Below are 12,776 nucleotides of genomic sequence, written 5' to 3' on the forward strand. Positions count from 1 at the left end.
GTTTTCCGTACTGCTATGGACGGTGAATGATTTCCCAGCGAGAAGCAGTTTGTCGGGATGGAGTGATCAAGGATACCTTGCTTGTCCGATGTGTAACAACGACACACCGTCTTTCAAGGCTCGAAACAAGATTGTTTACTGCAACCATCGTCGATTCTTGCCGTTGTTACACCCGATGAGGAAGAGTAAACTGTACAAGGTACGAAATGAGAAACGACCACCCCCAGTCAGAAAATCGGCGAAGTCTACGGTTCGGAGGCTGGGACTTCGCATCCTGGATATATCTCGCAGGAGGTGTTCACGTCGACCATCGCCTCGTTCGCCGAGGCAATACAGAGTCAGGTGCCCGGCCTCAACCTGAGCTTGTTTATGCCCCAATTTCCGCAGAGTTCGCAGCAGGCTCCTTCGACCCACAGCCAGCAGACTCCGACGACCGACGTCCACACTCCGATGGGCGGCCAGCAGACTCCGACGGGCGGCCAGCAGACGACTCCCGACGGTAGCCAGACCTCCCACCGTGGCGGTCCGAGTCAGTTAGCTGATGAGCACATTATTCCGCCGAGCCTTGCAGAGTATCAGCGTCAGCAGAGCATTTCACGTCGAGACGGAGGAAAAAAAAGACGACGACACAAAGGTCGCAGCTAGTCTTTTATTAGATATTTTGTGTATAGTAGATTATTATTTACATGTATTTTTACATATTTCTCGTTTATCGAAATCGTAAATGGATTTTATATATAAGTTGATTTCGATAATATAATTTGATTTTTCATTATAGAATTTCATAAACGAAAAAAATAAAAAAATTAATAATTACCGACGACAAAGTCGTCGCTAATTCTAGTAATTAGTGAATTTATTAGCGACGAATATTCCGTCGCTAATTTGCGCGCGAAATTTTCCCGCGCGAATTAGCGACGACTAAATCGTCGCTAAATATATTTTACAAAATTAAAAAAAATGTCTTCGTTTATACATTTCGAGATGACATTATCGTCACTAATGTCGTCGCTAAATATATTTAGGCACGGACATTTAGCAACGATAATAATCGTCGCTAAATATATTTAGCGACGATTAAGGTGTTATTACCGACGAAAAAAATCGTCGGTAATGACTCTATTTGTTGTAGTGATTGTCCTCTATGAATGCTTCCATACTTCATAACACATATAACAAAGAGTTTGACCTTTTCGGACAGCCTTAAATGAAGGGGCGTAATCTAGTCATGTTCTCACAAATTAAAAAAAAAAAAAAAAATTAAACCTTCCATTCTAACTTTAGGCTCAATCTTAAAATCAAATCAAATATGAGTAATTGCCACAAGTACTATCATCTCATAACATTTTTATCATTTCTCATCAAAACCATAATTTGGACAAATATACTAATAGACTCAGTATGCGAATAATTTTTTACCCTTGTTTTTTTTCTTCTTTTCTTTCTCAATTCAGTCTCTCAATCTTATGTTCTCTCGTTTTCTATCGCAACGTTCCGTTGTGTCACTCGAGGAGCTCGCCACTCCTTTGCCGGTCCTCGAGCCCAATTCCTCCGCCGAAGGAAGCCTCTCCACAGCCGACGAAGACGCAGAAGCCGAGGCTGCGGCGGCGACTCTCCGCATCTCGATTCTCCGCCGCGACGTCTCATTCAGCATTCTCGGGCAGTGTTCCGTCATCGGAAGTTTGTCTTCAATCAGGTCAATCTTATATAAGTCGGCCTTCAATGGACCGATTTGCAAGGCCCGGCCCACATAATGATCTTCGAGCCTGGTTACACAGAGATGTGCTGGTCCCACACACCAGTATTAGTCCACCGATGGTCTATAGAAAATGTCTCACTTAAATAGGAAATATACGCATACATTCGCTTGGCGCAAATACTTGAACATTCAGCCTTAAAAAAAAACATTCACCGATAAATTACTTGCACAAATACTAAGTGCAACAAAATAAAATAAAAGTAGTTTCCCTAAAAAGAAAAAAGAAAAAGCTTAGGGGTTATTTGGTAGTTAACTCAAAAAGTTTTTGTTTTCTATTTTTAAATTTTTGTAGTTGTACTGAAAAATTATTTTGTAATTGTTTTCAAAAAACTGTTTGGTACAGTTTTCATTTTTGTTTTTGAGAAATTGAAAAAACTGAAAAAAGTGTTTGATATAGTTTTCATTTTTGTTTTTGAAAAAATAAAAAGAGAAGATGAGGAGAAATAGGAGAGAAGAGAAATTTTTTTTTTCCAAAAACACATTATTTTTTTTCAGTTTTCTTTAGTCTTTTACAAAACAACTTCAAAATTTTTAAATTTTTTTTTTTTCCAAAAACACCTTACTAAACACATTTTCCAGTTTTGTTTCCTATTTTCACTTCTTGAAAAGTCAAAAACTCTTTTCAAGAGCATAACCAAACATGCCCTTAAGTTCTTCAATAAGCGGTGGATGGTTTGTCTTCGTGCTTTTTTTTTTTTTCCCTTTCAGGAGGAAAATAAGGATACATAAGTTTCACGATTACATTTGTGGTATTATTGTGTATACTAATCAAGCTACGTACCTCCTGCCTTTGAACACGATTGAATGATCACCTAGAGAGAATTTCGATCGGCATATTCATAAAAAATATCAAATATTCCATTTGCGATCTGCGGTAAAAAAAAAAAACAAAAAAAAAGATTTGTAACAAATGAATATTTAAAGCTTAAAAAAAAAAATTTATTAACAATAACGAGAAGGGCTACCTCTAGGAATCTGGTAGCATCAACGACATCGCCAGTCATCACGAGAAAGTGATTAGACATTGCAGATGCCAAACCATGCTCCGTCCAATCTAGATAACAAAAAAAAAAGATTAGATGTAGTACAAAGATTGATTGTTATAGTTATATAGAGTTCTGATGAATGAATGATTACCATGAGGAAGGGTTCTATAGAAGTAGTCATATATCTCCGTCATAATATCCCAACATACAAAAGACGAGTGTTTGGGGAAAGTACATTGAGTCACTGGCCAGGACGACATATAAACCTCCAAATCTGCTTCGAAGGCCTTTTGATCTGAACCATGTACCCGATGAAGATGCAACAAATCCTCAATCGGCTTTTTTTTTTTTTTAATACACGAACAAGATATCAAAAATCAGGTCGATATAAAAAATAAAATAAAAAAGTAGTAACAATTACTTGCAAAAACAATCTTATAAAAACACGGAGCTCACCTTGGTATACTCATGCATTCTGTATATAGTGGCGTGTGAAAGATAAATAGACTTGAAGAGCATGGCTTCGACAGCGTCTGATTCTTCGTCTCCTAAGGAGCGTTCCTTAAAACACTGGTAATGATCGTCCGCCTTGGAACCTGATGAGAGTGCGTTAATTAATTAATTAAATTATTATTAGCAAATATGCATAAAATAAATTGAGTGGATATAAGAGTAGTAGTGTACTTGTAGGGGTTGTTGCAGTGGGGTTGAAGAAGAAGTTGGTTATGGCGGGTATGAGTTGGGACGTGCGAGTCTCCCAAATCGGGCGAAGGATTTCGTTGTTGAAAGCTGAAGATCGAAGCATGAAACGACGGATGTCCTCTTGAAACGCCAACCGTTCATGTCGAGGTAGAAATCTTCTTCGCGTAATCGGATTCGGATTCGGAGGAGCAGCCATCTTTACACCAAATTATTAATTAGCATACATACATAATATACATGCTCATATATATAATTCAACGTACGCGCACATAAATCAGAATCAAGACTTGGATTTGGATTTGGAAATCACTAAGAAAGCTTTAATTAAATTCAAATTCCATTACGACTACGAGAGGAATTGGATGATTAATGCCAAAAATTCTGGGATCAATTTTGCCGCGCCATTAGTTTATCCAAACACATATAGATACTCTGAAATAAAATTGGATTTGTAATTCACTGCATAACAACGTAAAGTCATAGTTGCATTTGGATTGTGGCGTTTTTGAGGTGTAGATACAGTTGGATTTGAAAGGAAAAAAAAAAAAAAAAAAGCTTTCAATTAGAGTCAGTCTAAGTTGGATTTGGATTCTGACGGTTTGGGAAAAAAAAGCTTTCAATTCAAATTCACTACGAGAATCGTGTTAACAAGGCATTCGAATTAGATGATTAAACGAGAGAGATTCAAATAAACTCACCTGAACGAGTCTGACAGAGAGAAAGTGTGTTTGTATGAGGACTTTGGGGTTGTGTTTTTCTTGTACTTTCCTGTTTCTTTTTACGGTTTTGGTTTGATTCTTCTACACCTTTATAACATATATCTATTAAAATATAATAAGTGTAAATCCGAAGTTACTGTTCATAAGGTTTTACCCAATTAAAATATGCCACGTAAGCCAACTCTTTATACAAACCGTTTTAATTTTTTTGTTTTTAATTTGTAACCGCTTGTGGGTTTGTTGTTAACGCTCTTTTTCTCTCAAGTGAGAATACCCAGAGTTTTTTTATTCACACAAATACCCAGACCACGATATATAAACACGTCGATTCATTGTTTCTCAATCGATACATCTTTTCACTTAAAATAATAAAAACCGTTGTTGGGATATAAAGAAACTTTACAATTTGTTGCTTGACACATTTAATATATCGACGGAAACTCGAGTGATTTTTTAATACTTAATTCTCAGGTTTCTCTTGATTCTTGATTTTGAATGGAATCTAATCACTTCCACGCGCCGATCATTCCTCGGCTATGAAGATGGCGACGAAACCGACATCCAGGGAATCGGAGACGGCGACGAGGAGGAAGAGGAGGTCTCGATCAGGATCATCGGCGCGTCGGAGCACGAAAGAGATAGCGCCGGAAACCGGACTGGAAATGCCGGAACGAGTGACGGTGGCGCCGGGGACGGAGTCCCTGGAGACTCGGTGGCGGAACGAGAGAGTCTTCGTACCAGAGATAGGATATCCAACATTTTGCGCGGTGGTTTGAGCAGATTTTGCCGTTTACTCTGTTTCTTCTCTCGTTGGAATTGTGCGAAAGTAGCCTCTACGCCAGAAAATCCGGAGACATAAACGAACCCTAAAATGTTTCGTCTGACAAAGGCCCTATTCCTTCCTCGCTCCTCCCCTGTGAAACGTTTGTTACTGAACACGAATTTTGTATTGTACATGAACATTTTTTTTTCTTCATAGAAATGGGGGATTTTGAAATTGTGTGTTTGATTTTGGGGTTCTTGTGCTCTGGATCCAAATTTGAAATTATAATTTGAGTCTTTTCACGTGTGCTAGGTTTGTAATTGCTACAGCGTTGCATACTTCCAGGTTCTCTAGCAGCAGGTTGTGCAGAACAACTGTGTATTATTACTACAGCTTTGCATACTTGCAGGTTCTATAGCTTTGGAGGCGACAAGAACTGAGGAAATAATTTCTCCACATCTACCTTCAAATATGATACCCACTCTTTCGTAAGTCTGCTTGTTTGTTATTTTTAATTTGGCTTATGTCGATTATCATGCTTATGTAATCACTGTATGGTTTACTTTTTTTTATTTGAATTTCTTTTAATTGCCCTATTCTGCAAAGTTTTTTCACTGTTTGTTGAAATGCCTCAGTCAAGGTTTGTTGAAATGCCTCAGTCAAGTTTTTTTTTCCTTTTTCTTTGGTCAAAATTACCAATCCTTCGTGTTCCAATTTATCACCCTAAACTTCCAAGACGACATTTAAACCCTAATCCTCAATTTAGCTCATGAAAATACGCTGCTTTTTTTTTATATATATATAATTCAACGAAATGGTGCACTGCATATATATTTTTCTTAGCCTTTGGTCGATTTGCATTAGTATTTAGTCAGTTAGAGCAGAATACTCTGTACTCTGAAATCAATGATTATCGCATGTTGTAGTTAGTGGATGAAATTACAATGTGTTCTCTTTTTTTTTTTTTTTTTTTTTTTTTTTTTATTGATTAGCTTAATTTGTAATTATGCAGGACCATTTAGTTTTGAAGAAAGAAAGCCAAAAGGGAGTTTGCCAAAATTGCATCTTAATCCACATTATTTCCCAGGTTTCAAGTATCATATATTTGGATACTCCTGTTGGCATTGGCTATTCTTACTCAAGACGCCGAACCAAACAATCCTTGATTAAGAGAAGCCACATGCAAGCCCTGGTCCCACCACGAGACGTCAGCTCACAGGCTCCCAATCTCTCTCTCATTTTCTAATTTTGATTTCATGTTGTAATTTTCCTCTTTTCTTTTAGATTGCAGGATCTTGGGGTTTGTACAAACACCAAAAGTATTTTGGTTGTGAATTCGTGCGCGGCTTTGCCTTTGTCCAAAATCAATTAGGAAGTTATGAATTCGTCCTTATTCTGATTGGCCATTGTTCTATGGTTTGTTTGTTAGACTTGTACACGCTTTTGTATCAGACCATATAAAATTGAGGATTGTTTCTTCTGTTGAATTTATAGTTTGGGTTCTTAAAGAAAACATATTCAATCTATTTGATTCTTTGGGCTTTACTCTTTTAAAATGTATATCATCAGGTGGAGGACAATGTTTGGTATCCCAGCTGTGCCTCTATTTTGTTGGCTCTTTCAGGTTTTCGTATTTTTAATTAAGCTCTCGACACAATTCGTTCTGGATATGATTGATTTGTTTGCTTTAATATCATAATGACAAATATATGTCCACTTTTCTTTCAGCAAGAGAAGATTCCTCAAGCCGAAAAGGCCATCAAAACATTGTATGGAAAAGAGGATGAGGTCATCGCTTATTTATCATCTGCAGGCCAAGGCTCCACTGATCCCGATGCGCACTGGTTTGATCTGTTTAGTACCCGTTTCTGGAAAGGTATATTGATCTCATGTCTAGCTAAGGATAGTATTTCGTGTGGGCTACTTTTTGGAAAAGCTTCGTATCATGGTCGGGTGGTTCTTGGTTATGTCCAGTCTTCTAACCGAACCAAACATGACCAAATAAATTAAAGGAAAAAAAAACAGATTGAAAAAGTAGTCTGGTTATATGATGGAAGTACTTTGTAGGTTACGCATTTAGTTCATTTTGAAACAATAACTCTCACTTGTTTCATATTTTCGAAGTATACACCTATATAACCCATTTGTAATTATAGTATGTTTTCCGTATAATGACAAAGTGGTTAATCTCATCAAAATTCAAGTGTAAAGCAATGGTGCAAATAATTGAAAGTTCATAATTATTTAGAAGGTCATGGTACTAATGCTTCTTCCACATTGCAATGATGAAATTCTAGAGATGAAGAATCAAAATCTATTATCTCTTACTTAATTTGAATTTATTTTACTCCCACGGTTTATTATGGAATATTATCTCTTACAATTTCATATTATTTTTCAATTGTATTTTACTTTGATGAATACTGGTAAAACTCTTTAACAAAGATGTATTAAAAAGCCATACCATTATTTTAAAATAAATTTACCAATTAATATCTATAATGACCACGTGCGAAGCACGTTCTACATCCTAGTATATATATATATATATATATATACATTAAACCTACGTAATATATGTCGGCCTTCAATAGACCGATTTGCAAGGCCCGGCCCACATAATGATCTTCGAGCCTGGTTACACGGGAAAAGGAGGAGGAATGCTCGTTTTGATTTAGGAAAATTATAAATATATTGCTTTTTTTTTTTTTTTTTTTTTTGGACTTTCCAAAATCAGGATATGTTTTTTCTTAATAGTAAAATTTCGTCTTGGAGGGTTTGAGCTTTATATTCTTTGAAAAAAGTTGAATTCGCCTGGTTGATTATGCTACTCAATCTAACACCGTGAGAGGAGATGTGTTTCTACTAACGAATTTATCTTAAAGAAAAACTCAATTATCAAAATGCCTCACATACAATAATTCGAGGACCTAAGTGTGACAATGTGCTACAATGAATCGCGACATTTTACATCTTTAGTGCACAACGGGTATTTCTGCATGATTTACATTATTATTATTAAGTCTGAACTGTTGGATTTAAATCTAACGGTCGCAATTTTGACATTTTGATGTTCGCCTCGGCGAACGGTTAATCTATTTTTTAAAAATATTTTCATGTTTAAATTTATTACTTTTTTTTACATTTCTTCTGAAATAAAAAATGCCCGTCATTTGGAACGGATATTCCAGTAACGGAAGGCCGAATCTTCCGGTCCATAATGACTAGAAGAAATCATTCCACCTAAAACTCGAAAAACGGGTATCGGAAGTGGAACTTCACATGGCCAGATTTAATTCGGGCCCAACGCTTGCATCTTTACACTATCCAATGAAATAACATAAATTAAACTTTTGACCAACATATCACCGCTAACAAATTTCACCAAATTTTGTATCACTCTCAGTATCAATTAAAAATTCAATTGTCCTTCATATTACTATAATCCTTTCTCATTTCTATTTATTGTTCCACCGTATTTATTATTTTAGGGAGATGAACTAATCTAGGACTAAAAATGAGGGGATTTACCTTTTCCTATTGTTGGTACATTAATTGGCTATTTAATGTTGGAAAATTAATTATAAAACCGTGGAATATATTTTCGGATAGCATTGGAGTTAGTACAACTTTTTTTTCTTTCAGAAGTGTCTCAGTTTGCGTTGTAACAATCTTGTGAAACAGTCTCGGCCCAATAGTGCGCCGCCTTTGGTTATGTAAAATTTATAGATCTTCTAATTCAATTTAATTTTTTTTAATAGCACGTAGTGATTTATGTTTATATGTAGTGAAATTGAGAATTAACTCTTCTTATTTTTTTTCATTTCAAATTATGTCCTAATTATTTCTAGAAAACCAAATAAGAAGGTTTGTTTTTTGCCATATTTCTAGAAAGCCCTTTATAGAAATGTTTATGTTATATTTTGGATGATTTTATCCCAAGAATTACCTTATCACCGAGGATTAATATACCGATTGCCTCTATCGTATCCAGACTCAGATTTTACTAGTAGCCAATATAACGTTGAGGTTATTAAGCTTTTTTCAGAGCAAATCGCAGATATAGAACTCATAGCCCTCTGTTGTCTCACAAATGTCCTTATGATATTCAGTTTCATTCTAATGTTGACTATGATTTTATGCGTGTCATTAATTGTTTAGCATTTGCATCTACATTGCAAGCCAACATAAATAAATTCCAACTTAGAGCACGTAAATGTGCTTTTATCGGTTATCTTCATGTATTAGGATATTGTCTCCTTGATCTACACACGAAGAAATTTTTTCATATCACATGATGTGGTATTTCATGATTTTTTTTCCTTTTCATGATATCAAGGCTAAGTTGCATACAGTTGAAGAAACTTTTTCTGATCTTGTACTGCCAATTATTGACACTAAGGCTTTCTCATAATTTAATATATATTCAGGTGACGAGTAATCATGGAACGATTGAATGAAAATTTCGAGTTTGACCCGAATATAAACTATTTTCTGAGACGACATTCTGAAAATTAATTAAATAATTAAATTCTCAAGAGCGAGAATTATTTTTGAGACACTTTGAATATATTTAAATTAATAAAAAACCGAATGAGGAAATTATCGAATCATAAAATCAACATTCATTTTATCATCAATTTGAATAAGAAATTATATGATAGGACCCATTTGCAACACATTTTAAGGACCCAATTATAAGAAAAATTAAAATCCGGGGTCAGTTTGAGGCACCTGCTAAAGCTGTGGACTCCCACTCGCTAAGCAGAGAAAAATTCGAGGAAGAACACGAACCAGTGAGAGAGAGGGTTCTGAGTTCGTGTAGGTGAGCTTCTTTTCTTCGTTTCTTCTCTGCTCTTCCTCTCCGATTTCACTTAGGATGGATTTAGGGTTTTGGGTTCTGATTCAGTTTTGTGCGTCGATCCGAGGTAGAGAAAGAGGGCGAGAGTTTCTCCGGAGTTCGTGGATACCAAGAGGTAAGGAAACCTCAAATCCCTTCTCTCCTTTGTTGAATCCGATTTGATGTTCTAATTTGGGGCTTTTGGATTTCGATTATGGACCTAGAAATTGGTGTTTGTTTGCTGGATATTTGCCTTGATTTCGTTGTTCTTTTTGGACGATTTCTTCAGAGTCGTGATTTTATTTCCGAATTTGATCAACTGAACTGCGCAGTCTGGTAAAACGGACGTGGGCAATCCGATATGATCTGAGATAATTTTTGTTAGTCTTTTTCCTGAATCGTAGACTTCATGAAGTTTCTAAAAAGTCCAAGAACGTGTAAATCCGTTAAGAATTTAGTGAGAGATGATTTTTTTAAAATGGTGATTCGGAGCAGTGAAACTGGGTATCCCGAATCTGTGTTATCATAGTACGGAGTGTTTTTGAGATAGTTATCGTGATTCAAATTCGGCTTATAATATCTCGTTGGACAGCTACAGAAGTTAGCTTCGTTATGAAATTAGAATCGTTGCGTTTCGATTTGTGTAGCTAAAGTTATGATGCATTCTTTAGCTAGTGTCGGATCTGGGATTATTGAGTTTGTGTTTCGGATTTTCTGTTTGGCTGCTTGCTTTTGGTAACTTGTTTCCGTTTGCTTGTTATTGTATTGTACCTTAAAAAAAAAAATAAATAAATAAATAAAGAGATTGTTATTGTAAAGTTTGTCTTTGTTTGATGATGATTCGAGTTTTTTTTACGAGTTGTTCTCGTGTTTAGTTTTCTGGCCAAGAGAGTTGATTGTGTTGGCCGTGAGTGTTTATGTGCTTAGCTGGATTTTGTGAGCTTGTTTGGCTAAATATCGTTTTGTGACTTTAACTGGCTATTTGTGTGAGTCTCGGGTTTGTTTGGCGTGTTTTGCCCCGTGTATGTGTTCCGGCTGAATGTCATTTTATCTCGTATAATTACGGAACTTGGTCGGATAACGTGGACGTAATCGAATCTGAGAATCTGAATGTTTGTGTTTGTGTAAATTGATACGAGATTGAATTAGCAAACCATTTTCAAAACTTAAATACAAACTAAAGAAAAGAGAACCCCTAAAAAGAAAATCCCAATTCCATTTCTGTTCATCTTTCTCAAAACACCGTGTGGGTTGTCGCAGAGTCATCCGAATCGTGGTAAATAGGTCATCAATCAAGTTTCACTCCGAATTTTTTTTTCTTGCTCGAGACGACTGTGAAAGCCAGGGTTTGATTGCAGAGACGGCGTAGATTTCCGATGGCTTTACCGGCCATAAAATCCGGGGAATTGGTTTCGCTTCAAGAACTGAACCTTTCGTCGCCCTACTTCAAGGAAGGCGCTTCGCTTCGGGTCACTGCAAAGTAAGAACTCTGCTCTGTCCCTTTTTCTCCACTATTCGTATGAGTTTCCATATATTTTGGTTGGTATCATAGTAATTGAAGTGAGGTCGGTTTTCCGATTGTAAGATGAACTCGAAATAATTGAGAACTAAAGTGTTTGGATTGAATGGCCTAAGAAAAAAAAGCTTCTCAGCTCTATTGTATTGAATTGACTAAGTGCATGACAATCTTGGGCCGTATCAATTTTGGTATCAAAGCCGCTCGAGATGACGGAACGCTTTTGAAGAACATGGACCAAGGATCTAGAAGCCGCAGCGTCTCAGGCGAGCTCGGGATCGGAGAAGAACAAGAACAAATATGCTGAGGAAAATGCCAACAATGTGGAGCTCGGATCTACGAGGAGTAAGGGGCAGCGCAATAACGACCAACAAGAACAAAGATCCGATCGAAACAAAGACGAGCAAATTCAGCAAGATTTTCGAACCCTAAACGCAAACACTAGACCAGAGGATCGGATCGGCCAGTTTTCCGGTGCAGGCTACGGAAACGGCGAACTCATGGATCGTGGACGCACATAAAAGAATTTTACAAGATTTATAAATTCATGGGATATAACCTATACTTAACATGGTTGGGTGATTGCCTATTTGCATAAAATATAAATATCATTATCACAATAATCGATCTCTCTAATAATAAATGGTATAACTTGGCCATATGTTTTATTTTGTTTAATGCCGGGACTTAATTTTCTTTTTTCTTTTTCACATATCCTAGGCTACTAGACTATTCCGTGGAGACAGCCATTGCCACGGTGGTCGAAGGAAATGCCAAGTTAAAGATCAACACCGAGCACCTAAGGGATATCAGTTTTCGAGTTGGGTCTGTGTACCAGTTTATCGGCGAACTTCTTATTCAGCAAGATAACAAGGTTACTCTCAACAATGGTTCGTTAATTATATTAATCTATAAAAGTTGGTATTTCTTGTTTACTTCGATGTTTGCTTTTGCCCAATTTTTCAGGCAGTTTTGCAGGCTCGGATCGGTAGGAATGTTGACGGGATTAATCTCAGTCTGTACCATGAATCTTTGCAGCTTTTGAGACAGTTTCAAGCCGATCGTTTGAAGAGTCCAACTACTTGAACTCTGCGAACACGAAGTATAGTAAAATTAATGGTTTTCATTCATAAATGCGCTTATCGGTCTGGCCTTGTGAAACAGAAGTAGTTCATGTTTTTTTTAATCAGTCACAATTTGTAAACTAGGTTCAAGATATATGAGCATGTACCAAACTTTCCGCTTATATTAGTTTAATACAATGCAAACGTTATGGTATGCAATTCTGTCTCAAGGAGAATTTAAATTGATTGGAACTACAATTCCCTATAAATGGCTTATGTTATTTGTCAAGGTCTCTTTGATTTAGGCAAAAACAATTCCCTATAAATTCGTAACGAATAGAAACGTAAAAATAACATCATATACAGCCATCCTAAACAAATAGAAATTAGGACTATTTTATAAATTGAGTTCGAAAAATTTAGATAA

At 36.4% G+C, this 12,776-nt stretch overlaps 2 protein-coding genes and 1 long non-coding RNA gene across 9 annotated transcripts; 2 read left to right on the forward strand and 1 right to left on the reverse strand.

Annotated features, from left to right (window-relative positions):
• Positions 1-1,292: 1,292 nt before the first annotated feature.
• On the reverse strand, positions 1,293-4,251 carry LOC149392810 (uncharacterized). 4 transcript variants are annotated; one of them, XM_089617418.1, is made up of 7 exons: positions 4,146-4,251; positions 3,430-3,643; positions 3,202-3,341; positions 2,897-3,083; positions 2,725-2,813; positions 2,541-2,628; positions 1,293-1,766 (listed from the first exon to the last, which is right to left on the reverse strand). In XM_089617418.1, exons 2-6 carry the CDS (start codon positions 3,641-3,643, stop codon positions 2,572-2,574), a joined length of 687 nt encoding a protein of 228 aa, XP_089473544.1. In that variant the 5' UTR covers positions 4,146-4,251; the 3' UTR covers positions 1,293-1,766; positions 2,541-2,571. The 4 variants fall into 4 exon arrangements, with proteins under 4 accessions (XP_089473544.1, XP_089473543.1, XP_089473541.1 ...); XM_089617417.1 differs by having other exon boundaries at positions 1,293-1,785; XM_089617415.1 differs by having other exon boundaries at positions 1,293-1,820.
• A 465-nt stretch (positions 4,252-4,716) lies between these two features.
• LOC149392811 (uncharacterized) lies at positions 4,717-6,883 on the forward strand. The gene is made up of 3 exons (XR_016299821.1): positions 4,717-5,417; positions 5,942-6,553; positions 6,658-6,883. It is a non-coding gene; the product is annotated as an uncharacterized LOC149392811 (long non-coding RNA).
• A 2,762-nt stretch (positions 6,884-9,645) lies between these two features.
• On the forward strand, positions 9,646-12,547 carry MDO1 (telomere-capping, CST complex subunit). 4 transcript variants are annotated; one of them, XM_089616458.1, is made up of 6 exons: positions 9,646-9,750; positions 9,858-9,905; positions 11,030-11,045; positions 11,128-11,249; positions 12,006-12,159; positions 12,252-12,547. In XM_089616458.1, the coding sequence occupies exons 4-6, from the start codon at positions 11,146-11,148 to the stop codon at positions 12,369-12,371; spliced, it is 378 nt and encodes a 125-aa protein (XP_089472584.1). In that variant the 5' UTR covers positions 9,646-9,750; positions 9,858-9,905; positions 11,030-11,045; positions 11,128-11,145; the 3' UTR covers positions 12,372-12,547. The 4 variants fall into 4 exon arrangements, with proteins under 4 accessions (XP_089472584.1, XP_089472580.1, XP_089472582.1 ...); XM_089616454.1 differs by lacking the exon at positions 11,030-11,045; XM_089616456.1 differs by lacking the exon at positions 11,030-11,045 and having other exon boundaries at positions 9,652-9,754; positions 9,839-9,905.
• Positions 12,548-12,776: the final 229 nt, after the last annotated feature.

This window comes from Urtica dioica, chromosome 6 (assembly GCF_054948205.1).
Source record: "Urtica dioica subsp. dioica isolate 48M chromosome 6, U.dioica_male_clone48M_v1_H2, whole genome shotgun sequence".
Taxonomy (NCBI): Eukaryota; Viridiplantae; Streptophyta; class Magnoliopsida; order Rosales; family Urticaceae; genus Urtica; species Urtica dioica.

Coding starts and splice junctions, on each gene's coding strand:
- LOC149392810 (XM_089617418.1), bottom strand. CDS start 3,643: ATGGCTGCTCCTCCGAATCCGAATCCGATTACGCGAAGAAGATTTCTA. Junction 3,342..3,429: donor CACTGCAACAACCCCTACAA/GTACACTACTAC, acceptor CACTCTCATCAG/GTTCCAAGGCGGACGATCAT. Junction 2,629..2,724: donor ATGCTACCAGATTCCTAGAG/GTAGCCCTTCTC, acceptor TTTTTACCGCAG/ATCGCAAATGGAATATTTGA.
- MDO1 (XM_089616458.1), top strand. CDS start 11,146: ATGGCTTTACCGGCCATAAAATCCGGGGAATTGGTTTCGCTTCAAGAA. Junction 11,250..12,005: donor TCGCTTCGGGTCACTGCAAA/GTAAGAACTCTG, acceptor CACATATCCTAG/GCTACTAGACTATTCCGTGG. Junction 12,160..12,251: donor TTATTCAGCAAGATAACAAG/GTTACTCTCAAC, acceptor CCAATTTTTCAG/GCAGTTTTGCAGGCTCGGAT.